Consider the following 26,465-nt stretch of genomic DNA (forward strand, 5'->3'; position numbering starts at 1 on the left):
ACTGATTTACTTTGCTGTACACCTGAAACTAACACAACATTGTAAATCAGCTATACTCCAATAAAAATTTTTTAAAAATTAAAAAGAAAAAGATTATGTTTTGTGCTCCCTTCTTGAGGTCAGGGACTTCATATATTTTTGAATCCCCAGAGACAAAACAATGCCTGGCACATAATAAGCTCTTGATAAGAAAAACAATTTTGGGAAGAATTGAATATTTTTCGTGATGAGTTTCCTCTCCTCTGCACCATTCTGTTAATTGGTTTGCTCCTCTCCGTATTGGTTGGGATATATCAGTGATTTAAACAAGATAGTGTATTGCTTCCATGTATGAGTAAGAGTAGAAGCAGTTCACAGTGATAAGGTGCCTTCATGGTGTGGGATACCTAGGATTCTGCTGGCCAGTAGCTCTGTCACCTGTAGTATGTCGCCATTTATTTGCACGGGTGAAGGCGGCTCACCGCCACATCTGCGTTCTAGGCAGCAGGAAGGGGCAAAGAGGGAAGACAGGCCACTTTCTTTTTAAAGGTGGAAGCAGCACATCTCCCATTTCTTCACATCCCATTTTCAGGACCTAGTCACATGGCTCGAGATGGCTACAAAGGAGACTGGAAAAAGGTAGTTTTCATCTGGTCAAACATCTAAGATTAAAATTCTATTGCCAGAGAAGGAAAGAACAGATACGGGGATGTGGGGAGGGCAGAAGTAGCAGTGTCTGCCACACTTTCTTTTCCTTTTTTACAAATTTATTTTGTTGAAGTAAAGTCGATTTACAATGTCGTGTTTGTTTCTTGTGTACAGCAGAGTGATTCAGTTATACCTGTATATACATATTGTTTTTCATATTCTTTTCCATTGTGGTTTATTACAGGATATTGAATATAGTTCCCTGTGCTATAGAGTAGAACCTTGTTGGTTATACTCTCTTTTCTTATACTGTCTTATTGTAGATGTCCAGATAGTTCCATATGATATGCTTGACCTATTTTTTTCTTGCCAAGTTACATTTTCTATTGAATTACTTGCAATTGTTGAATCATGTATGGTCATCTTGTCTGTCCTCTGAGCATGAATTCTTTCATCTGTATCTCGCACAGCCTTGATCGTATAGCATGCCTTGTACCTAGATACTCAATCAATAGTTGCTGAATGATTACATGGGTGAAAAAGAGAAGAGTTTTGTCATTATGCCATTACCTTGTCTCTATGGAATGGGATTTATCAGTTACATTGAATCAACAGTACAAATAAACCAGCATTATCCATGTGGAGTTCTCACAAAATGTGGAAGCAGTAAGGGACATAAACATCCTCTTCCCTGCCCTTTGGTGATCACTTGAGCCAGGGAAGAGTCAGAACTAGGACCAGTGACTTTACTCCCAGGACACATGTCACGATGTCAACTGTACCACCACCATCTTCTCCCCCTTTCCTCTGGCTCTCCTTCAGAAGGAGGGCCCACTCTCCCCTTCGTAATTCTAGAAACACTTCTTTTAAGTTAGAATACAAATACCAAGGGGCGCAGGGGTGAGTAAATAGTCATGAGAATCTATAGTTTCTAAAGAGTCCTGATACTACCTTCCCTGTACATTTTGATCAGCGGGTTTGGCTCATGGAGGTGGAAATAGCTCATCCACCTTATGCAACTGGGTTACATTTTGGCGATACCAGGGCCAGCTGGCCCCTGAGAGGTCTGTTACCATGGCAAACAGTAAGGTCACCTTGTGATTACCCACTTGACCCGAGCTTGTTATGTCTAGACACTCATGCTGAGGGCGACATCACCCAGGAAATCAGAGACTCATAGACCTGCCCTAGTTTCTGATTTGTCACATTTTCCTCCAGCCTCCTGGACCCAAAACAGCATTTCCAGCTCCTTTCAGATTCCTGTCTGGCATTTCCTCGCTCTCTGCACTCCTGGGGCAGGGCTGCTTTCGGCCAACAGACACTGCCCCTCCCTCCCCCAGTCCAGGAAGGGCCCTGGCCTCTATGACAGCAAATCCATTGCACCACTTAAGTTTAATTAGAGCACAATGACGGATGATTAGTTTACACATCAAAGCACTGAAACAACTCAACAAATTGGCCCCATCCCAAAGCCCAGCACAGGAGCTGGCCTTGAACTCAGAGGCTCTGCCCGTGGGGGCCCCGGAGCTGGCAATGAAAGCTGGGGAGCCCCATGCGGAGGCACACAGAAGGAGTTCTGTTTCTCAAGAGAAGAAATGGATGCCAGCTGTTTCCCACCCTTATTGTGTCTCTGCATCTCTCTCACCCTGGCTTTCCACCTCCGAGCTCTCCCTTGGCTTCAGCTTGAAGTTCATGTGTAGTTGACTCTCGGTAATTTGGAGACAGATTATCAACCCGTGAGTTACCCAAGCCCTTTGCTAATTCTCTTTTTTGCCCTGTTTACCCTCCAAGTGGGATCTTGACTGTTCATTAGGACACCTACCAAGGAAGGAGAGAGAAACAGAAAATTCATCTTCAAACCAGGCCACTTGGCTACCAGCTGCTGACTTTTGGTTTGCGTTTTAATGGGGGAAAAGATAAAAACTATAGATTGTGATGAGGTAAAGGAATTATTTCTGGGTCTCCTTCATGCACATTCTCCGCCTTCCTGTGGATGACCAAGAGCCAGGTGAACACATGAGAGCACGTGGCATTAGACTGTTTCTGTCATTTATCACATATTTCAGATCCCTTATTGTCATGCTGGGGCTCCAGAGAGACTGGTGTTGTGTTGGAAGCGGTTTGGTTCTTCTGGCTCAAAAGACCAGTCTGTTCATAATAACAATCACTTAATTCAGTGATCAAACAAACAAAAAACCCTAAAAGTCCACCCAGTAGTTGAACTGAATTGACCCCCTCACTTGGTATACACTCAGCCTCGTGGAAACAACTGGTGTGTCCTGCTTCTTTGATGAGATGACCTTTTTAAAGGTGGAAGCAGCACATCTCCCATCTCTTCACATTCCATTTTCAGGACCTAGTCACATGGCTGGAGATGGCTACAAAGGAGACTGGAAAAGGGTCTCCTCTTTGACCCTCTTTGACCATCTCATCAAAGAAGGTCATCTCATCAAAGACAATGGCAGAGCAGAGACTTGCATCTAGGTCTTCCTTTGTGGCCCTTATCTCTCAGGACCATGTGATATTTCTAATGGTCGGAAGAAAACAGGGCTGTGTCCACATAAAAATCTCACAGAGCACAAAGGCTCAGCCCTCTCTCCTGAACAATTGGTGGAGGCGCGGTGCATGGTGGGATTCTTGTTTCCTCGCTGTGGGCCATGGGGGTGAGCGGGCATCAGCCTCACCACTGTGATGTGGGCAGACAGATGAATGCTGGCTGCCTGTAGCACAGGACAGTGGGCGGGAGCTGTACTGGGTTCAGACTGCTTGTAAGCAAAGCACTTAGGAGGATGACGCTGCATTATTAGCATAAACCAGGAGCCTATTGATCTGGCTGATTAGAAAACCTTCCAAGGCACTGGGGTAATTAGCACAATTTACAGCGTAGCAGTTATCAGCTTCACTGCTTAATTAACAATGTAAATATCTTTCTAAATGACATTTTATAATCATGATCAGACCCTCTAGCATTTGCCCTGTTCACTGCTAATTCCTTCCCAGATGTACAGATAGTCGCCTGACATCCCATTTCGGTGTCTCATACGATAAAGCAATTGTCTATGCCCCGCACCTCCTCCTTTGGATCTTACTAGGGGTCTGTTCTGCATTCCTCTCTCCAGCCCGAAATATACAGTCTGCCAATTGAATTGCCAATTAAAAGTACTTAATTAGATGTGAAAGGGGAGTTCTGTCATGTTCTGGATTCTGAACTATTTTTTATTTATGTGCTTAGCAGGATAAGTCATCTTAAATTAGCATCACATTTTTCCGTCTGAAGAGCATGTGAGAAATGAGGCTATTAGGAGGAGAGGTTTAACACAATATTTGTGTACACTAGTCATGGGTGCCGAGAATCATCTCAAACGCATATGGCGCTTTGGCAAGCAGGGTTACTCTTCATCTTTATTTTATTTCCTTATCATCTCTTGTTGAATTAATGTTTGCAGTAGAATATTTGGCCTTCGTTATCAAACATATGTGCAGGGAACTTGATTGTTTGATTTATTTTTTAACTTTAAATTTGCCTATTCTTTTGAGTATCAGGGCCGTACCAAAAGATTATTATTCCATATCTAAGTTCCAAATGACATACAAACAAATTCAAATCTTTGTGCAGCCCCGGGGGTGGAAAGTTCAGAGGCTCATAACCCTCGCTGGAAAGAATGCTCCCAAAGCTTCCCATTCCTGGAGGCTTGGTGATTTCAGCTGGTGGATTATTCACTTCTGGTCTTTTTGCCGCTACTCACTTTATGGTGAGCAGTGCAGTTACACATCTACAAAGTGTGCGGAAAGGGGGTTTAATACAAACCAGTGCATATCATATTGGTAAAATGGTAGGGAAGGCAAATGAATTTTGGAGGAATTTGCTGGGGGTTTTAATTAACCATCTTGCCCTTGTTCCCCATTATCACTGATTTGTGTGATAAGTGCCAATTATATGTGTCATAAGTATACTCCTTTTTGCTGAAGACAAGAGATCTTATGTGTGATGCAAATCAGGGTTCTCAGAATGCTAATTTTGTAATGAGCCAATGCATTCTTCAAGGAGTTTATAGTCTAGCGGGGAAATAAAACATGTGCATAAATAATTATAATGCAAAGTAGAGAACTGGTGTGTCATGAGACAGTACGGAAAGAATTATGGCTAAAAAAGAGGGTGGAGGAATAAATTATAGTTGAGGGAGTTAGGAAGGCCTGCTTGAAGGTTGGGGTAAATTGGCATAAAAGCAAACTGAGAGTGTAGGGTGTGGTTTCTAGAAGAGGGGAACAGCAAGGAGAAAGCACAGAGGTGGAACAGCATGAAATTTAAATGAGGAACAAGATGTTTACCATGGCCTTTACAGGAGGGAAATGAAGGAAAGCACTAGAGGGAATGCTGCAAAGGTAGGTCAGGGCTCCATTGCACAGAACCTAGCATCCAAGGCTGAAACACCTGCACCGCTTTTTGCAGACCACTCTGCAAATTGGACTGGCCAATTTTTTTTTTCTAAAGGTCCAGAGAGTATTTTGGGCTTCGAGGGACCCGTGGTCTCTGTCACAACTGCTCAGCTCTGCCATCAGAGCACAAAGTCAGTCAGAGACAATATGTACATGAACGGGCATCACTGTGTTCCAATAAAACTTTACTTATGGACACTGAAATGTGAATTTCATATAATTTTCACATGTCACAATATATTCTTCTTTTGATCTTACTACTCTTCTGTGCTGTTGTGGTAGGCAGGGGCATGAAGCTGTAACCATCTCCTAACCTCTGAGTTTTTCTTTACTTTTGAACATATCCCCATAACCACAGAGAGCCAAGTGCTGATGAGCTTGGATCCAGGGCGGCAGAGAGCCACAAAGTCAGGGTGTCAAGCAACCACGATGGCGTATGCGTGCATCGGTGGCTGTGGGTCTATCGCCCTATGGACCGGGACCAAGCTTCAGCATGCAAGTACTAGGGCAGCGCTCCTGATGGGCTTAACAGTATTTGGTAATTAAAAAGAAATACCGGGCTTCCCAGGTGGCGCAGTGGTTGAGAGTCCGCCTGCCGATGCAGGGGACACAGGTTCGTGCCCCGGTCTGGGAAGATCCCACATGCTGCAGAGCGGCGGGGTCCGTGAGCCATGGCCGCTGAGCGTGCGCGTCCGGAGCCTGTGCTCCGCAACGGGAGAGGCCACAACAGTGAGAGGCCTGCGTACCGCAAAAAAAAAAAAAAAAAAAAGAAATACTTTCACAATCCATGTGTGGTAAATGTGATACACAGACTGTCCTCTACTTTTATGAACCCGCATTTTGGTACACTACACACTGTCATCCCTAAACCAACTTCCCGGTGCTGAATTAGGTCTTTCCATACATCAGCAGGCTAATAATACCTTCCATCCATCTCCTGGGTAAGATTCTGTAGTTTCCAGCAAGTAATCTTCCTCCTCTGAAATCTCCCTGTCCCTCACCAACCTGCCCTCCAGGACTGGGAGGGGGGTTTAGACTCGTGGTCCTGCAGGAAGCCTCCTAGCCCCCTCCAGCTCTCCTTCCTGTCCAGGTCCCCTGAGAACTAATGTAGGGCTCAGAGAGGCTGGTCTGGAAGGAACACTGAATCAACATTTTCCTTTGTGACCTGGATCAAAGCAGTTATGTCTCTCACTTCCAGATACACCGGACATGACATAGGATTTTTTAAACACGTAAAATGTATTTTTTGGTCCCATTTGGAATTACATGTTTATGCTTGAATAAAATATATCTCATTTATCTCCTTCCCCTTTATCTTCTCTGCCCTCTCTTCTCTTACTCACAAAAGTCTTTTTTTTCTAGCAAGAGCTAATGTTGAACACTATATGGCGAAGAAAATGTTAATTACATAACTAACCTAATGTGACAATGTTTCAAGAAGGAAGGTGTTTTCAGCTGATGCAAAGGCTGCTGGAAAGTAGAGAAAGCTAAGGACAGAGAATGAGCCATGGCTTATGACAACGTGGAAGCCACTGAAAACCTTGTTAAGAGCAGCTTCAGTTGGGCTTCCCTGGTGGCGCAGTGGTTGAGAGTCCGCCTGCCGATGCAGGGGACACGGGCTCCTGCCCCGGTCCGGGAAGATCCCACATGCCGTGAAGCAGCTGGGCCCGTGAGCCATGGCCGCTGAGCCTGTGCGTCCGGAAAAGAGCAGCTTCAGTGGCATGAAGGTGGAAGCCTACTGTATCCCCCAAAGGGTGAACGGGTGAATGAGTGAAGAAATGAGGCAGCGTGTGTAGACAGCTAATGATGACTTCTTCACTTAGATATCAGTTTATTTATTTATTTTTTAAATTTAATTTATTGTTGGCTGCCTTGGGTCTTCGTTGCAGTGCGCGGGCTTCTCATTGCGGTGGTTTCTCTTGTTCAGAGCACGGGCTCTAGGTGTGTGGGCTTCAGTAGTTGTGGCGCACGGCCTGAGTTGCTCCACGACATGTGGGATCTTCCCGGGCCAGGGATCGAACCGTGTCTCCTGTATTGGCAGGCGGATGCATATCCACTGTGCCACCTGGGAAGTCCCTAGATCTCTATTTAAATGTCACTTCTTTGGAGTGATCTGAAGCAGCCCTCTGGTGACTATCACATGACTATATGCTATTTCTCTGCAAAACACTTATTTATGATCGGATCGTGTGTTCTTTCTTTCTTTGCTGTTCTCTGCCACCAGGATGCCACACATGCACGGTGATCTTGTCATGTTTTATTTCTCTGTATCCCCAGAACCTAGAAGATTGCTTGGTACCTGTAGGTATTAAACATATGTTGAATGAATGGATAAAATTTGGCTGTGGCGGGGGGTGGAGAAATAGACTACATAAATAGCCCAGTGCTTCTCAAACGTTAACGTGCCTGGGGATCTTGTTAAAATGCAGATTCTAATTGTGTAGGTGTGGGGTGGGAGATTCTACATTTCTAACAAGCTCCCAAGTGAGGCCCATGCTGCTGGTCCGTGAATCCCATTTTGAGTAGCAAGGCCTATGGACCACGGTGGTACGTTGCTTAAAATGAACAGGTGGAGAAGAGGAGGTTAATGATGTGGGAGAGAGGGGTAAACTGCAGGAAGGCAGAGGGGACAGAATCCAGAGGACCAGCAGGGGGTTTGGTTTTTTCAAAGGCAAAAGGACACTTTCCTCCTTGTAACAGGAGACAAGGAGAAGGGGTGAGAAGGGGAGGAAGTTCTTGACTGAGGGTGTCTAACTTTTCAATGAGCAGAGAGGGAGGGTGGAGGTGGGCTGTGGGAGTTCTGAGAAATTGTCATTTTCTTTCCAGGCAGCATCCAGTATGCCTTTGAGTTTGGATCATAAATTTAAAGGGAAACATGGGACTTCCCTGGTGGTCCAGTGCGTAAGACTCTGCGCTCCTAATGCAGGGGGCCTGGGTTCCATCCCTGGTCGGGGAACTAGATCCCGCGTGCGTGCCTCAACTAAGAGTCCGCAGGCCGCAACTAAGAGTCCTCATGCCACAACTAAGAAGTCCGCATGCCGCAACTAAGAGTCCACATGCCACAACTAAGACCTGGTGCAGCCAAAATAAATAAATGAATAAATAAATATTAAAAAAAATAAAGTGAAACTTATCAGCTCTATGTGCCAACATTAATCCACTTGGGTGCAGGTTGGAAAAGGAGGATGACAGGGTCATCCAGAGCATGTGTGACAGAGGGCAAGAGGAACCAGGGAATTGAGGGGGTTGGTAAGGGGGCGTGATTTTAATGGTGGACCACAGGAAGTGGGGCACAGGCAGGGGGACACTGCAACATTGCTACTCAGTCTTTGCTCTCATGGGGTTCTAGTGGGGAAGACAACATACGTATATCCGTATGTATTAAATGTGAATGCACATGTGTATGTAACTAGAACTGACAGCAGAACTGTCAGTGCCTCACCCATAATTCCTTGAGCCTTACATTGTGCACACCTGGCTGACTTGCAGCTGCCAGCATCTGCACCCCTGCCTGAGAGCCCTGCAAGCCAGAAGTATCAGGGGGTCAGTGCTGCTGAGAGCGTCATTCAACCAGTAACTAACAGGGACTGATGTGTAAGTACCCGGGGTCCCACGACCCTCCGGTGGGATAACTGAGGTGTGTGTTCCGCGTTGGTTCCCCAGCAGGATGAAGCTTGTTGCCCTTGGCGGTAACTTGCTGGGCAAGATTCTCTTTATGGGCTGCCTTCCCTTCCCTGTCTCACTGCCCTTAATGGATATTTTCTAGGCTCACCTTCCAAATAAATTACTTGCTCTCGAAACCTCACTTCAAAGTCATCTTCTTCTGGGGGAACCCAAACTAAGGTTATATAATTATAAACTGTGATGTATGCCTCAGAGAGAAGTACAGGCTACTGTTTGGGAGGAGAGGGTTATCTGCCCCAGTGTCTAGTGGGAGTAGGGGCATCAGGGAAGTTGATCTAAAGGAGGAGCAGGATGGAAGGAACATGGGGTATTTGAGGGTCTGAAAGCCCACAGTGGCCCCAGCAGGGGACTGGGAACGCCAAGTGAAGCCTAAGAGAGCAGACCCTGCAGGGGTGGCAAGGAGTCTGGAATATCTATTCAGAGAACATTGAGAAGCCATTACAGGGGCTAAAGGAGGACAGTGTCAAGATCAGATGTGCTTCTAACAAAAAGTGGAGAAGGACAGGAGAGCCGGACTGGGAGAGATGGAGCCCAGAGGCTTCTGCTAAGACTCCGGGCTTTGCACCGAGTTTTGCACGTGGAGGAGTCTCAACAAATGTTCGCTGAAGTGGAAGGTAACTATTAACTACCTATTTGATTGACCAAAACACCTTACTTCCTGGCCAAAATGTATAATGGTTTCTCTTAATTAATAACGCTCTTTTGTTCAGGGCTGCTTCACTTAACTTTATCAGGCTTTTCTCTTTGGGGAAGGATCAAAAAGATAACTTCCTTTTACTTCTTCTCATTCTCCACTCCTCTCCTTTGTTTGTCCCGCTCTTCTCTCTCCCACCTCGCCCTCTATGCTTTGTCTCTCATCTTCCTCCAAATAATCCTATTTAATAAAGTTGATCATTTCAAACAGTCTCCATTTCTATGAACTGTGGCATTTAATTCTTGTCCGTGGCCATCTTGCGGCTCTGCAGATGTAGTCAGTGGAAACAGAATTACACTTCGTGAACACGGTGATTTTAAAGTGGATCTTTACTCAAACGCCATCAAAATGCAAAACAGAAAAATATTCCCAAACACATTCACTCCTTTGTTAATATCTCCATATACACACCCAGCAGGCACATATACTTTTTACGGGAAAAATTCCATTCCAAAGCTGATGTATACAAAAAATTTCACGTCTGTGTGCATGTTATTTATAATCTGAAATCATGAGACATTGAGCATATTTTCAAGAGATGAAAAAGTAGAGACTCAGTATTCAGAGATAACATACAACTGATCATCAGTGTGGTCTCACGTGTGGCCACTGTAAATATATGACCACAGAACACACTAAGAATATAAAATGATATATACCAGTCAGCAAGCTTAGATTTATGGAGCTGCAGAAAGTAACACAAGACAGAGAGAGGTCCAGGAAGGCTAAAACCCAGGCGGTAAATTACTCTCCAAGTGTGCGTTGTAAACAGTCACAATTGTACCCTTCTCCCTCTTTACTCTTTTTTATAAATATCTTTAAATCCTTGCTCATCCCGTTCTTCAACCCAGCAATTAAAGAAAAAAGACACCAGTTGTCTGAGATTTCACATAACCTTTCATACCCAATATCTTCGTTGTCTTAAAAAAAGAAATCTTCAGTAGTCAGTGAGGGTTATGTTTTGCAATACCCCAGGGTGGAGAAGATCTGTTCACTGGGGTTTCCATTTTCACCCTGATGTCCCCTTTTGTCACATTCACCAGTCACCTCATGCCCCTCACCCTGTGTTCTGGCAGGATTTGAGACATGCAAATTGCAAACTGGTCGATAGCAACTTTGCATATTTTGAATAGAAGAGAACCCCGTAGTACCGCTCAATCTGTTCACAAGGAAATCTGAGATAATGGGGAATGAGAACAAGGGCAGACCAAGCGTCCTAAGTGTTTTCTTCAAAGTGTTTATTATGCTTATTAAATCTATTGTACAGTGATGAATGAATTTGAATTATTTACATGGTCAGCCTTTGAGACAATAACCTGATTTAATCAGAGGATGCAAATGTATCTTGTCTCTTTGAAATCTAAAAACAAGTTTAAACTAGAAGAAACTTCAGGACTTGTAACTTTCCCCACAGATATGGTTACAATCCTGCAGTTGTCAGGTTAAATGACATATTGTCAGAAATCAAGAGAACGGAATGATGTATTTCTTAGGAAAGTCGAATAACGCCCCTGGGAGAAAATGTCCCCTGGACAGCCAACTCTTGGTTGACAAAGTTCTCAAGTAAAAAGTCTTTCAATTCTGTTCATCTCGAAATATCGTGCACAGTCTGACATGAGGGTGTTCATCTGCTAAAATGTCAGTGGAAAGGAAAATGACATGGTAAGAATGGTTGGGTTTTCATTAGATTGTGGGCCTGGTGTAATTTTTGTGAAGGTTCGGACTGGTAAGAATTCTTCAGTTTTACTACTCAAGCTGTAAGAACCTAAGGTTGCTGTCACATTAAAAGTATTATAATCCAATTAGTTCACAATCTAGGTTTCCATTACGATTTGGAAAACAATTGGAAATTGGTATCCAAGCCTACTCTACTTTGGGTTATTATTATTTTTTTCTTGGACGCTTATAAGGAATGTTTGTGAAAGGTAAAATCTCGTGTGTTTGTAAAGACAGAACAGGCACCCATGGTTCTGAAGGTGGAGTCTTTCTGAGGTAACGTGAACAGCTTGCATCTTGAATATTTTATAAGATCTAGGTATTAGAACAATGTTTCTGATGCGGGAACACAGCGATCAAGGAACAAAAGAGAGATAGGGCCAAAGAACAGACTGTAATATTTCTTCAAAATATTAAGTAATCCTAAGGCTGAAAACAGGAATGGATGGTGACTACAGATTGTTCCTTAAAAGGGCTCTAAAAGCTTAATGATTTATCGATTGGATCAACACTAACGATGCGCCTCTGACTATGCGTGTGTAAATAAGGGGGCTGATTTATGAGGGTACAATCGTATGTTTCAGATATATTTGGTCCAAGTCTACATATTGAAAATAAATTGAAGGATTGAGGTCATTATCTGAATATTTCAGGGGAGGAACCCCCAAATGATTTGGAGGAAGGCTAGTATGTTAGGTGAAGAAGGATAAAAAAGAAGGAAAGAAAAGAAAGGAAGGAAGGAGGGAGGGAGGGAAGGAAGGAAGGAAGGAAGGAAGGGAGGAAGTGGGGAAGGAGACTCTAAAGGAGGTCAGGAAAAAAAGAGAAAAACTTTAAAAAACACTTCTGTTAAGAAATATCTCCCGCTTTTCTTACCTTAAAGGAGGAAAAGAGATCCCCAGGTGCCACCAGGGAGCAATGTTTTCCTTAAAAAAAAAAAAAAAAGAAGAAGAAGAAAGAAAAAGAAAAAAAAAAGGAAAAATAAAAAGTTATCTTGTTAAATCAGCTACACATGGAGTCTGTCTGTGTAAGGAAATCGGCCTTTTCATTACAAACAGGTTTAAAAAGCCCTAGAGAAGAGAGACGTGAACAGAAGCAATATTATCTACTAACAACCTAACTCCCTTTTAGGCATCAGCTGAGAGAAGATCAGCGGCATCATTGAACAGGGGGTTTGTCTTAAGATAAAGACTCATCTTTATCTCTTTCAGGATATAAAACTTGTATTTAAATCAATTCAGAGAAGCACTTTAGCTCTAAACATTAGAAAGCGGGGAGAGCCTATTTAATAAAACAGCATTATTTCATTTTCAAAGAATGATACTGGCAGTCGCTGTGAGTTTAAATTCTGTATTCTTTTCCTCAATTATAATTATAGATGGGTCTGAAAGGAAGCATGCCTATTACTCTCATATTTATTCTTTTGACAGGTGTTATGGGACTGTAATTTGATGAAATGACTCAAAACGCAGATTCCCATCCAAATATAATTCCCGTCATCAACAAGAGTGGTTTAGGAAAAGTCCTTCTGCAAGCCTTTTCATAGATCTTGAACATCCCTCATATTTTAGCAGCAATCCATACTCAGGAAAATGGGGAGAGCCTGTCTTCAGGGCTTATATCCGAGGTAACAAAAGCCAAAAGGAAGGGTGGGTGTTTAAGGTAAGGAAGGTTGTGAGTGGGACAGCTTTCTTTTTCAACCGGGTGTACTCGGATCAGGGAAAGGGCACCCAGTAGGGTTTCCTCATTAACAGACCCCAAGTCCCGCGCGCGGCCGATAGAGGGCGCTCGGCTCAAGTCGCCCTGCGGGGGCGGTGCTTCGGCGACCCGGGGGCGGTGCTTCGGCGATCCGGGGGCGCAAGCGCACTGGTGGTAGCCGCGTCCGCCGCGTCCGAAGCTGACGTTTTCCTGTGGAGGCCGGTGAGCCGCTAGGCGCCGGCGGAGGGTGGGAGCGCGGGTGGGCGCACGGGGGCCTGAGCCACCCGTGGTGGCGGGGACTGGCTGGGGATGTGAGGTCTCGGGCGTCCTCGGCCTGGCGCGGCTAGTGGAAGACTCAGTGCCGCTGCGTTTCCTTCCCCGACCGTCTTGCCTCCGGAGAGCCGTGTGCCCCAGAGCGCGGTTCCTGGACGCGCCTCAGGCCTCGCGGGGGCGGCTCGGGCGGAGGAGGCCCAGCACGCCGGGGGGTTGGGGGCGCCACGGGGAGCCCAGGGGTCTGCGGGCGCCGGGCCCGCTGGTGGAATGTTCCTGACGGGCACACGTCTCCGCCGTCGGCCTCAGTTTGCCCATTTTCAAAAGCAGTTGTGGCCCCTGCACGGGCCGACTGTCCGCAGCACCCCGTGAGGGCGCTTACCTCGAGTCACCTTCACCTTTTGATTTACGCTTCTGCCTAACTGATCAAGTCACTCCGCGGCCGAAACCCCCGAGCCCTTAGGACTAATCTTTCCTTTTGTTTGTTTTTACACACCATACAGTTCACCCACTTCAAGTGCACAATTCAGTGTCTCTTAGTTTAGTCGCATGCGCTCTCTGCGTCCACGTCCACCCAGCCACACTCTACTCGTCCTTCAGACCTCAGATTTAATGTTCCTTTCTCAAGAAACCTTCTCTGACCCTTGACTGGGTGAGGGACCCCATGAGCCAGTCTCTCAGGGACCTGAATTCCACTTTGTAGTATTTAGTTATAATTGAATACTTGGTTTTTATTATCCTCTGTTACTGTGTAAGTTCTGTGGGGTCAGAACTTGCCTTGATTGTTTCCGTAACTCCAGCAGCTAGCACCTTATTGGTGCCCAATGACTATTTCAGCACACACGTGCCTTCTGTGTGTCAGACTCTGTACTGTACTAGGGATACAACCATGAACAAAATAAACTTCCTGCTCTCGTGGAGCTTACGTTCCAGTGGGGGAATGAATACAAACAAATAAGTAAATATATATCGTGGTGAAAATGCTGTGAAGAAAAAAGAAATGCTGTGAAGGAATGAAGAAAGGACTATAGTGTGGTCAGAGAAGGTCTCTCTCTTTTTTTTTTTTTTGCTGTACGCGGGCCTCTCACTGTTGTGGCCTCTCCCGTGGCGGAGCACAGGCTCCGGACGCGCAGGCTCAGCGGCCATGGCTCACGGGCCCAGCCGCTCCACGGCATGTGGGATCTTCCCGGACCGGGGCATGAACCCGTGTCCCCTGCATCGGCAGGCGGATTCTCAACCACTGCGCCACCAGGGAAGCCCCAGAGAAGGTCTCTTAAATGAGACTTGGATACATGGGCGTGTGAGCCACGTGGGTGCCTGGAAGAGTGGTTGGGTATGTGAGGACAAGCAAGGAGGCCAGAGGGAGGAGGAGCATGAGAGAAAAAGGGTAAACCAGGCGCTCTCAGCTCAAGGGTCCTTGGAGACAAGCCCTGGGTGTGTGTAGAAAGAGCTTGAGTTAGGAAGGGAGAAGCCCAGCTGTGGCTCTTAGCTGGTTCTTCTGTGTGACCTTGAGCCTCAGTTTTCTTCCTCTGTAAAGTGCGAGTAACAGGATTGGAGCTTCAGTAGGCCCTCTGAAGTACCCAGCCCAGTATCTGACACCTGGTAGCTGTATAATACATCAGTTCCCGTCTTTGGCCCTCGAGTAGAGTGTGCTGTGGCCTGTGTGGGCAAGGCCATTGGCACAAAGCAGACTCATATCACCAGATTCAGTTGAGGTTGCTGGTTGCTCTGCTCTGCAACCAGCATGTTTGCTTTTGGATGATGTTTCTGGTTTGCTTTGGCTGGAATAGCTCACCAGGTTCACTTCAAACTGTAAAGGCCCAGGGTGGTTTGGGCTGACAACTGTGATGTTCAGGATCCTTTGAGACAGCAGATGTGGTAGAAAGAGCTGAGGATTCAGAGCCAAAGGATCTGAGCTTGAGACCTGCCTCTGCCACCTGCTGGCTTTGTGACTTCAGGACAGTCCCCTTCTTCCTGGCTTTAGTTCCTCTTTGGGAAGTGGGAATCCGTCAGCACACATTTATTGAACGTCTGTTATGTACTGGGCACTGTTGACTATGGAGGGGTGACTAACATATTCTCTGTCCTCCAGAAGCTGACAAACAGCAAGGAACACAGGTGGCCAGGTAGAGTAGGAAAGGGTGAGACGTCCAGGCACCTAACACGTGCCAGCCCCTGGGCTAGGCAGTGTACTGATGTTAGCCTGAGTGATCTTTGCAAACCCCCCATGAGGTACATATTCTGTTGTCCAGTTTACAGAGGAGGAAGCCGAAGGCCAGAGAAGGTGAATTTAATGAGAGAAGTTGTAACCAGACTTCAGAGGGCCTTGGATAAAGAACATTCCACAGAGGTTTCGGAGGAGGGTGTGTTTTGTAGGAAGTGTCCTTGGGTGGCACTGTGAGGGCTGGACTGGAAGGAGAGAGGCTGGATGAGGAGGCATTGTAACAAAGCTGGGAACCGAGATAGTGTCCATGGGGCTGGATCTTGAGAGCCTTGACCATGTGGGAGAGAGACTGGAGGAACGAGGATTGTTCCCCGTTTCTAGCTTGGGAGAACATGCGTTCAAGCTGGAGCCCCGGAGTTGGCGGGAGCAGAACCGTTCTGTTCCTATATTGCGACTTTACCCATCCAGAAGAATAATTGCATATTTAAACAATGTCCTATACAGGCTTAATTTAGCTTTATCAGTGCTCAGTGAGGCATAATTTCTGGTTGTTTTCTGTAGTTCCATTCTTTTCTTTCTTTTTTAATGTATGACTTTTTTTTTTCCATTTATTTTTATGTGCCCTATGTCAGGGCACAGGTTAGGGAAAGACAGTGGGATTAAATGGGGCTGAAGGTCTGTTTCTCAGCATCTGTAATGGTGATACCATTTGGCTCCCAGGAAATCCCCTTTGTGACTTTATTTTCACTCTTTTCCTTTATTCTGTCACATTCTCCTTGGGTTTCCTAAGAGCTTTTTATTTTTTTTAGTATTTCTCTAGTTGCCCCTTTTCTTTGTGTAATTGACATTAGTCTTGGGACTTTTTTTTTCATCTGTATGCAGGGGGAAGCCATAGATGAGGTCCTTGGGTTTCTGAAAAGCATGGAACAAGGGTTTATGGAGAAGGTTGAAAACCAAGAACTGGATGTAGTATAGTCAGGTGCTTTCATGAATGCTTGGACCTGGTCCTGAAGGAGCCCTGGGGAGAGTTCTCGGTGGGGTCCTTAGCCCTGATCTGGGCAGCATTTGCGAGTGGCTCAGATATAGACATAGGTAGTGTTAGAAGCAGGTGAGGGCATGGGCTTTGGAATAAAATAGGCCTAGGTTTGATTCCTTACCTGACCATGTACTAGCTGTGTGGCCTCTGGCAAGTTACTTAACCTCTCAAGAGTTTCAGTTTCCTCATCTGTAAAATGGGGCTAATGATACCTACTCCATAAGATTGTTGTGAGGATACTTGAGATAACACAGGCAAAGCTGTCAATACCTCCCTGACATATGCTAATCACTCCCTGAATGGTAGGTAGTAAGACATGCCGTCAGCTCTGCAGAGGCCAGGGGTAGGAGAGCCGTGTAACATGTCAGGCCGTTCATCTCTGTGGTCCTAGGGCTGAGTCCAGAGTCACACATGGGATAGATGCTCAGAATGGCCTTGCGTGGGTGACTGACACAGCTTGCTGGGCTTTCTCTCTCTCTTTGTACCCGCTTTGTACCTCGTATGTGATTGTTTCTGTGCTTTTGTTGTGCTGAATTGAGTTGGATAACAGACAGGATCAGGTGTCCCAGAGATTGTGGTAGATTGTGACTCTGGACTGAACTAATAAAATACAAGATGGGGAAACAGACCTAAGAATAGTTCATGGAGAAAAGGTTCCTTTGAGCCGAATGCCAGGGCCATGTGAGGGCCAGAGCAGAGAATGCAGTCTGGGCCGCATTCCTTGGATTCCCAAGTAAAGGAGGTGGCATTGCCATGTGAGCGCCAGTGCCCACGGAGCCGGTCAGAACACAAGCAAACCATGGTTTTTCCCTCTGGACAATGTGTTGAAGAGTGATATGGATAATGAAGGGATGTGTGTGTGTCCAGAAAGAGGAGGGCAATGAGATGGAGAAGCATTGGCGGTTACGGCACCTTCAGGATGCTCATCTCGGAAAATATATGACTGGGGGGCTGGGATGATTGACTTTGAATAATGACAGACTGGACTTGGTGGTAGGTTAGGGAGACTTTAGCCCCAAAGGGCAGAGCTCAGAACGGCGAGTAGAATTTTACAGGGCAGATCTTAGCTCAGAAGCGAAAGGACTTTCAGCGCCCTGCCTCGAGGGAGAAAAGGTGGGTGACTCCCTGCCATGAGAAGAGATTCTTTGACACCAAGTGGGAGAAGGTCACTTTCAGCTCTTTGGCATCCTGCTTTTGAAAGGTGGCCTACTTTGCCCTGTTTTTGTTCATTCAAGTTAACACCTTTTCCTGAGAGCCTGCTACTTTGGTGGCCGCAGGATGAGTAACCAGAACTCAGTTCTGATTTGGGAAAAAGCTAAAAAAGTTTCACGTGATCTGTAGTTTGATTTAAACGTAAAAAAAAAAAGATGTATTTCTTTTTCTCTCTGATGTATAGAGAGCTAACTGAATCAATGAAATGCACAAACCTCTTCCGACCTCAGTCTGCACCAGAGGCTTTCTTTAGCAGGCCATTCCTATTTTGGGTAGAAGCATTAAAAGGGCATCATAACGTATTGTTTTCCCTTTTGCTGCTCTTCCAGGGGCAGAGAAGGGCCTGGGAGAGGAACCTCATATTCAGTGAGCTGCTGCCAGGCATCTATGTCTCTTATTTAATCCTCACATCAGCCTTGCCATGGTTTGGGGCCCACACGCTTCACTCTTCCACTCAGTCAGTACTCAGGGACAGAAAAGTGGCCTGAAAGTTGTTGGGGAGAGGGAGGATTCAGTCTGACACCCCTCTGATTAGTGGCCACTGTGTGCCAGGCACTGTGGGAGTGACAAAGTGACAGAGGAGACTGAGCGGGGAAGAACGTAGAGTGCGTGGGGATTTGGTTACAGATGGGATAGAGGTTGGTGGTTGATTGGGGAAAGTCTTCAACACCCCACCCCTCCATCACCATGCACACATACTAATGACCCTAGCGTTTGTTCTGTGGGTGCCATTAAAGGATATCAAGCAAGGGGCTCACAGATGAGATTTTTGTTTTTAAAGGCTCATTCTGGCTGAGCATAGGGAGGGATTGAAGAGTCGGCGTTTCAGAAGGGTGTTGGATTAATCCTGGAGAGAGTCTCTGAGAGCCTAACGGGTCCTTGGAAAAGGAGGGGCCCCCTTTCCTTCAAGAACTCAGGGAGGTTGGAGCACTGGAGCTGGAGCCAGAGCCCACATCTCAGCTCCACCACTCCCTGGTTGTGTATCCGTGGGCATGTCAGCCCACTTTTCAGCCTCAGTTTCCACATCTGCAAAGTGGGGATTATAATGCTTTTTGTCAGAGGGTAGTTGTAAAACTGCACCATGCCTAACACATCAGTCGGCTCTCAGGCGAGGCTGAATTTCATGGTGGTGGGGAGCCAAGGATATTCTCGTCTGATGGCCTCTCCAGACCGAGTGAGGTAGGAAGCGTCAGTGGCCTGCGGAAGTTCCTGCTGGTTAGCTGGAGGGAGGCTGAGGAGACTGGAAGAGGCCTGGAGTATTTGGGTGGGAAAGGGAGGGTGTTTCTGCCAGAGGCGATGGCCAGGAGTACCGAGGCATGGAGGACCCTGCAGAGAGCAGCGGTCCTCACTTTATAGTAGCACAGGCTGTCTCGGCCACATTTGGACCTCCAGGGCCTGAAGGCAGGGAGAAGGCTGAGCTATTGTTCGCTCAAGCTTGGGGATTGGTTGGATTTTGAGGTTATTCAGTCAGCAAGCATTGATGGAGGAGTCCACTGTGTGCTCAGGACTGTGCTAGGCATTGAGGCACTGAGGTGGGGGATCTGACACAGTCCTTGCCCTCGTGGGCTGGTGGGAGAGATGGACAGGCAAACACAGGGTGATTCCTGCACGTACAACAGCCTGTGGATGCGCAAATAAAGAAGAGAGTCTAGTTCTGTGTGGGGGTAAGAGGGATAGGAGGAATTAACCAAAAAGAAATCATTGGAAGAGTGTTAGGAGCTCACAGAATCAAGGGAGAAGCCTAGAGAACTGTGCAGGAATCCAGACATTTCTGGAAGGCCAGGCAGCAGGACCTTCAAGGACAGTTCAGAGCAGGAAGAAGCTGATCAGGACACACTTCTCAGGGGTACATGAACTCATTTGCCGGCTCTTTGTAACCATGTTCAGGACCCTATTTCCAGAGGTGGCATATACTCAAGTGGCCTAGTTTGGGTCTGATGCTCTCCTTGTGGCTGGGAGAGATGCAGCCACTGGCGGCAGTCTCAGCGGGCCACACTCAATGGGAAGGAGTCATCCCTTAACAAGAAAATTGGGGGTGAAGGAAGCTGTTAGGAAGAACCACAGAAATGTAATACAGGATGAATAAAAGTCCTTTTGGGGCAGGGGCTAGTGTTCCAGAAAGCACTCATCGTGGGCTCTGGAGCCAGACTTCCCATATGGAAAGCCTGGCTTCTGCTCTCACAGCTGTGTGACCTTGGACAAATTTCCTCCCTTCTTTTTGCCTCCATTTCTTTATATGTAAAAGGAGAGCATAATGGTACCTCTTGTAGAGTTACTGAGAAGATTAAAATTAGTTAATTCTTGTGCATTTTTAGAATAGTGCCTATCACATGGTAAGTATTCAGCAAGGCAGTTGTAATAATAACTGTAAATGATGACGATGATGATGACGATTGTTATTATCATTCAAGGAACTATAGGTGGTTTTTGTCAATGTGCCTGGCAGGTAGAAGAGTGAGGAGGGATGAATCTGGGCAGATAAGGATGCTTTCGGAATTGGCATCAGCCTAAAGAGCTTAAGACTTTATTCACTAGGTGATGGAAAGCCATGTGTGATGGTTAAGTTTATGGGTCAACTTGACTGGGTCATGGGGTGCCCAGATATTTGGCCCAACATTATTCTGGGTGTGTCTGTGAAGGTGTTTTTGGATAAGATTAACATTTAAATCAGGGGACTGAATAAAGTAAATTGCCCTCCCTCACGTGCGTGGACCTCATCCAAGCACTGGAAAGCCTGAATAGTCCTTTCCCTACCGAGAGAGAGAATTCTCCTGCCTGACGCAGCCTTCGTGCTGGGACACTGGCTCTTCCTGGTTCTGCAGCAGCTTCCGGCCTTCTGACTCAAACTGGGATATATCAGCTCTGCGGATTTTGAACTTTCCAGCCTCAATAGTCGTGTGAGCCAATCTCTTATAATCTCTTTCTTTCTCTCTCTCTCTGTATATGTATCTGATTGGTTCTACCTCTCTGGAGAACCTTAATACATCTGTTATATGCCAAGCATTCTGTCACGGTGCTGAGACTATAGCAGGCAAACATGACACAGGCTGTCGTGTGCCATCAGAGTTCAGTTTGCCTGGACTCAGCAGCCAGGGTTGGGTGATGTGATGCGGGGTGGTGGGCAGGGGCCAGAGCAAGAGGGGGTCTTGGAGGCCATAGAAAGCAGCATGGATTTTATACTGTAGACCAGTGCTTTTCCAGAGTTCAATGCCACTTTCATGATTCTTGGCATATCCAGATTTCAACTGCATTCTTACTTGCTTGATACATTTTTAAAAATCACCTTTCTGCCCGTTCATTTTTTAAACTGTTGTAAGCCATAATACCTATGAGATTATGGAATTTTTTTTCTCATTACACATGAAAATAAATATAAAAGCATGACAATAAAAGGATGTTCCATATACTGCTTAAAATATTTTCATCTTTGTCCCATGTTTTGGGAAAAGTTGTCATGAGTGATAGGGATGGGATGGACATCAGGGGTTTTAGGCAGGAACGTGACATGCTGAGATTTATGTTTTGGAAAGATTCACTCTGGCTGTTGAGTGGAGAACAGATTGTCAGACAATAGATTGCTGGGAACTCTTGCAGGTGTCTGCCTGAGTTGTGATAAGAGTCTGAACCGAGGATGTGCAGTGGAAGTACAGAGGAGGGGACAGATTTGAGGGGCGTCCAGAGGTAGAATTTGATAGGACTTAGAGACCAGTGGCGTGGGGATTGAGGAGAAGGCAGGTTGTCTCTGTGATGGCTTTGGTTTGGTTGCCTGGGAAGACAGAGGTGTCTTTACAGAGGCAGGGAGCTCAGGTGGGGAGGCCAAGGTCAAATCCAAAGAGCAGGATATGCGAAGCAAGGGTTCCCAGGGCTACAGGGTTTGACTACAGATTTAACAATGATGCTGGGAGGTTCATTGTGCCTTAATAGCAAACCCATGCTTTAAATTAAATTAAAACATTTTTAGTTTAACTCATCTGAGTGGACCCACACAGGCATTCTCTTCTAGTTATTACTGAGAATGACTAAGTATTATAATTGAGCTGAAAATAATCTCCCGCCCATACTTGCCGGGTTGGTTTCTAAGTATTGCTTGGGTTTTTAAGTAATGTAACAAAGTTGTGTTCTTTCCAAGTGTTAATTTTAAAGACTGCAGATGGTAACCATCTGTTACACGACTAGCATTTTACAATATTTGATTAGCACTTTATATAGTTTGGGAAAGCCTGCCAGTGGAGTCTGCCCATTAGTCTTCGGTGGTATGTCCTCTGTGGTAGCCCTTGAAGGTCTCTGTCCCCATGATATGTGGCTCCCCTCTGTTTGTTGTGCTGAAGTGTGACTAGTCGGACTGGCAGGTTGATATACGTGGCAAGAGAACCTTGAAGAGCCCTGCCCTGTTTGCACTCTTTCTTAGAGCTGGAACCGTCAGAGCTCACTGGTGAAGCAGAATTTGGGAGGGCTAGATCTGTCCATCAGTTAGGATTCTTGGGTGCAAGTGACAAAACAACAAACCCAAACCTGCGGCTTGTTGGGACCCTAGGCAAATCTGGGACTGCCTTCAGGTGCACGGTTTTGGGACTCAGGTGACTTCTTTAGACTTGCTTTCAATCAGGGTCTCAGCTCTGCCGTCTGCTGTGTGGCTTCAATCTCAGGCTTCAAGAGGAGGCAAGATGGCTTCCCTGAGGGTGAAGTCCTCTCAGCATCAAGTCTAGAGGGAAAGAATGAAGCCTTTCCACTCACTCCTGCAGAGGTGTTGAGATTTGCTGATTGGACCAGTTTGTCATGTGCCCATCTGTGAACCAGTCCTTGTGACCGTGTGGATAAAGGGCTCTGATTGGTCAGGCCTGGAGTGGAGCCCCACCCAGACCTTGTGGGCTGAGACCTGAAGGGGTAGATTCCCAGTGGCTCATCCCAGGATGTTACCAGGTGGGAGGATTGGGGAGGGGCAGGCGGCCACCTGCCCACCCCAGTGTCAGAGTGAAAGGCCATAGTACCAGGAGCAATGGGCAAATTTAAACTGTAGAGACAGACATTTATTGTTGCCAGGAAGATCATATGCTGGAAATGGAATGAAGGAGCCTCTGAAACTAGCTCCTTAGCAAGTGTCCTTTCCTAATTTGAGATAGATTAGTATTTAGATTTAGTATTCGGGTTCTCTTTTTTTTTTTGAGTGGGTGGGGATTGTCTTCTTTTTATGTTACTTTAAAACTAAGGCCCCTCACTTAATCTTGGTCTGTTAGCTTCTGCATTTGGAACACAGTGAGCTTCTCTCTCTCAGAGAGGGGAAATCTGTGCAGAGGAGATAACAGATTCCATTCAGTCCAGTTCAACAAACAGGGCACGAAGCACTGGGGCCCGGGCCAGGCTCAGTAGGTCTGGCAGCTGATGAATCCCCAGCAGTGTGGGAAGCGCTGTTACAGTTCCAGGAACGTGGCACTGCACCCCCCCAGGGAGGGACAGTCACCAAGGGCTTCCCAGAGGAAGAGACACTGACCTGGCCCTGGAAGGATGGACACAAGTTCCTCACATGGAGGAGACGGGGAAGGGAGCTCCACGCTGAGGGGGCTGTGTGTGCAAAGGCACAAGAGGTGACCTACTTGCCGGCTGAAAGGGTCTGGGAGAAGTTCCTTGTGTCTGACTCTGGGGTGAGCCGAGAAACTGGTTCCAAAACTCATTCTGGCGTCACTGTGGGGGCGACTGGGGGAGTGACAGGCTTCAGGCAGGGGCACAGGCAAGATGCTGTGGTAGAGGTCCAGGCAGGCTCCTCTGGAGCATCTTGTTAAATTGCAGGTTCTGTCCAGTAGGTCTGGGGTGACATTGCGTTTCTAATTAGCTCATGGGTGATGTCGATGCTACTGGTCCAGGACCACACTTCGAGTAGCGAGGCTCAGACCTCTGGGCATTCTTCCCTCTGTTGCCTGAAGTCAGCTGGTTTCTCAGTGACTGTGACGCAGGATCTTCCTGCTCATCTCCCTTATTCCTCCTGGCATGACACCTTCTCATCCACCACCTGAAGCTGGTCTCCAGAAGGAAGACGACAGGATGAGGCTGTGCCTCTCACCTTTGGTCCTTGCAGGCCTGCTCTGAGCTGAGACTTCTGCAGGACCGAATGCCCAGCCTGAGCTCGGGGTCTGGGTTCCCTGGGGACCTGGCTCCGTACTGTATCAAATACATCTGCTTCCCAGAGCGCTGGAAGCTGGGGGCCAGGGCTGAGTATTGGCTTGATGCCTAGAAGTGATGCTCTGTGTTTTCCAGGGACAGAGGCCTTGCAGATGGCCCCGCTACCGGGGGCAGAGCTGGTCCAGAGGCCGCTGCAGCTCTACCGATACCTGCTGCGCTGTTGCCGGCAGCTGCCAACCAAGGGCATCCAGGAGCATTATAAGCATGCTGTCAGGCAGGTGGGAGTAGGGTCCACTGGGCTTGGGGTGGGGGGCTTCTTGTAACAGGGGGCCTATCACAGGGTTGGGGGCCAGGGGCAGTGGGCAGGGATGGTTTTTCTGGTGGTGGGGTTGGGGGTGGCAGTTCCGTAAGAGCCACCGGAAAGCAGTGCTGGCCAGCCCAGCTCCTCTCTCTGGTTTCTGTTCCGGAAACAGGATGCACCCAGCACAGCAGCTCTGTGCCAGGGCTTGAATAAGGCAGCTAAACAGATAATTAAAATAGAGTGTGAGACATAACATCATTTTGACAGGCATACCTGCCAATAATGCACAACCTGAATTTAATCATGAGTAAACATCAGGTAAACCCAAACTGAGCAACCGTCTACCACATAACCAGCCTGTGCTCAGCAAGTGTGTCAACGTCCTGAAACACAAAGGCAGACGACTGCTCTGGTTTAAAGGGGACTAAAGAGATGTGACAACTAAGTGTAAGGAGTGATCCCAGATTGGATCCTGGACCAGAAAAAGCAATGATTGTAAAGGACATTATTGGGGAAATTCATGAAGCTGGAATATGGACTGTAGATTAGATAACAGTATTATATCAGTGTTCAATTTTCTGAAGTTGATTACTGTGGTTATGTAAGATAATGCCCTTGCTTACATACCCAAAGTATTCAGGGGTTAAGGTCATGATACCTGAAACTTTAAATGCTTCCAAAAATTTTTATACAAACCCATACAGAGAATGATAAAGTAAATGTGGCAAAATAGTAACAGTTGGTGATTCTGGTAGGGAATTCTTTCGTAATATTCTTGCAGCTTTTCTGTAGATTAAAAATTATTTCCAAATAAAAAGTTAAAAGCTGAAGTTTATATAAATATAGTATGGAAAGTAAAAAAATAGAGGTAGTAACAGAGGGTTGTGGAAACATAGAGAAGGAGTAGTTAGCTGTCTGAGGGAGTCTGGGAGGACTTCCTGGAGGTGAGCATTTGAGGTGCTCCTAAAGATAAGTAGGAGGACGTGTGGGGTTGAGAGTGACATATCAGAGGAAGTAACCAGTTCTTTTGAAGGACCATGAGAGCCACACCAGTGAACCTGAATCTCATGTTGCTTTTCAAAGGCGAACATCTGGTCAAAGCAAACAGCAGCCCTGCATTGCTCTGCTTTGGGCCTGGCTGGATTTTCCAAAGCCACCCTCTCCACTGCCCCTCCCTTCCCTGCATGGCTTTCCAGCATGGGTCTGGAGAAACTCTGCTCTTCTCTGTGGTGCAGCCATGCAGAGAGCTCAGCCTGGTGAAAGCAGCTTCCTGGGAAGAGCAAACGAAGCAGAGAGATGGAAGTTTCCCTTAGGCCTCTGCTACCCGATAACCTTTGGGCCCAGCTTGATTTGGGGTAGCTTGGGGCCAGTCTTCCTTTTCACGCATGCGCTGCTTGTAGGAGTACAGGCTGTGTAGTCAGATAGTCCAGGATTCAAATGCTGGTGCCATTGCTTAACGGCAAGGTAGAGTTTCTGAGCCTGTTTCCTCATCTCAGGGTGTGATCATCGTAACTGTCTGTGGAGGGGTAAGAGTGATGCTGAGTGTACAGTGCCCACAGTGTGCCTGGCCCACAACTGCTGCTCTGAAGCTGCCAGTCCTGTGATTTTTGCCTAGTCATCTTTCCCTATGCTTAAACCTCCAGAGTTTCCGAGTTCATTCGGATGAAGACAGCCCTGAGAGGATCCAGCAGATTATTAAAAGAGCCATTGAAGATGCTGACTGGATCCTGAACAAGGTGAGTGCTCAGCTCCGACTTCCACCTGCGAGTTGGGGTTGAGGGCTGTAATCTCCGTGACCACCAGGGGTCGCCCCTGCCCCACAGTTGAGACCGATCAGCGCTGTGGAGGCCCCCCTCCCCTCACCAGCCGCTCCCCTCCCCTCCCCAGAAGCCCAAAGGTGATGGCAGATGCCCTTCTGGTTGCGTTTTCTGCAAGGGGGTGCGCATCCTTAATCCCTAAAGGCAAACTTCTGCCTCACAGTGCTGAATAAGCTGAGATGGGGCCACAGGAAGAAGGAAGAGAACAGTCTTGCTGGTAGCAATAGTGCCAGAGCTGGCAGCAGCCTTGCGACGGCTCAGAGAGGAAAGCTGGGTGAGGCAGGGTTACTTAGGAAACATTCGAGTATCTGTTTTGGTAGAGGCAGGAAGGGAGTCAGGAATACAGACAGGCTTGCTGGTCCTTACACTTGATATTAGAACAGCCTTGAGAGCTGGAGCACACCCCACCACTCTGTCCTTCTGAATCAGATCTCCAGAGGTGGGGTCCAGGATTTGTTTTTTAAACTCAGTGATGGGACTAGTTGGTTTCTGAATGTTGTCTTCTATAACCGGAGATTTTTTGTTTCTTCTGAACGAGACTCAGCTTGATGGGAAGACTGGACACACCACAATTTTCAATTCCAATGTTCCCAGTGTCTTTCTCATCCTCTCTCCCCAACCCCATCAGCTTCCTTTTCTGCTGGAACCAGCTAGAGACATGACCGTCTGATGCCTGCTGACCGGGTTCCACTGCCTCT

General features: G+C 46.8%; 1 protein-coding gene across 5 annotated transcripts in view; it reads left to right on the forward strand.

The window, feature by feature from the left end:
- The window catches only part of LYRM9 (LYR motif containing 9), a 118,976-nt gene that overhangs the window by 28,131 nt on the left and 64,380 nt on the right, over positions 1 to 26,465 (forward strand). For 2 of the 5 annotated variants that reach the window (XR_013825038.1, XR_013825039.1), the window contains exons 1-2: positions 23,767 to 23,927; positions 25,594 to 25,686. Coding sequence is in view for 3 of the 5 variants with exons in the window: in XM_079904528.1 (XP_079760654.1) it covers positions 23,802 to 23,927; positions 25,594 to 25,686 (219 nt within the window). In the remaining 2 variants the exon portion in view is untranslated. Of the gene's footprint in view, positions 1 to 13,017; positions 13,076 to 19,733; positions 20,433 to 23,766; positions 23,928 to 25,593; positions 25,687 to 26,465 lie in introns of those variants that run through there. The other 3 variants (XM_079904526.1, XM_079904527.1, XM_079904528.1) reach the window with 3 other exon arrangements.

This window comes from Stenella coeruleoalba (assembly GCF_951394435.1).
Source record: "Stenella coeruleoalba genome assembly, chromosome: 19".
In the NCBI taxonomy this organism is placed as follows: Eukaryota; Metazoa; Chordata; class Mammalia; order Artiodactyla; family Delphinidae; genus Stenella; species Stenella coeruleoalba.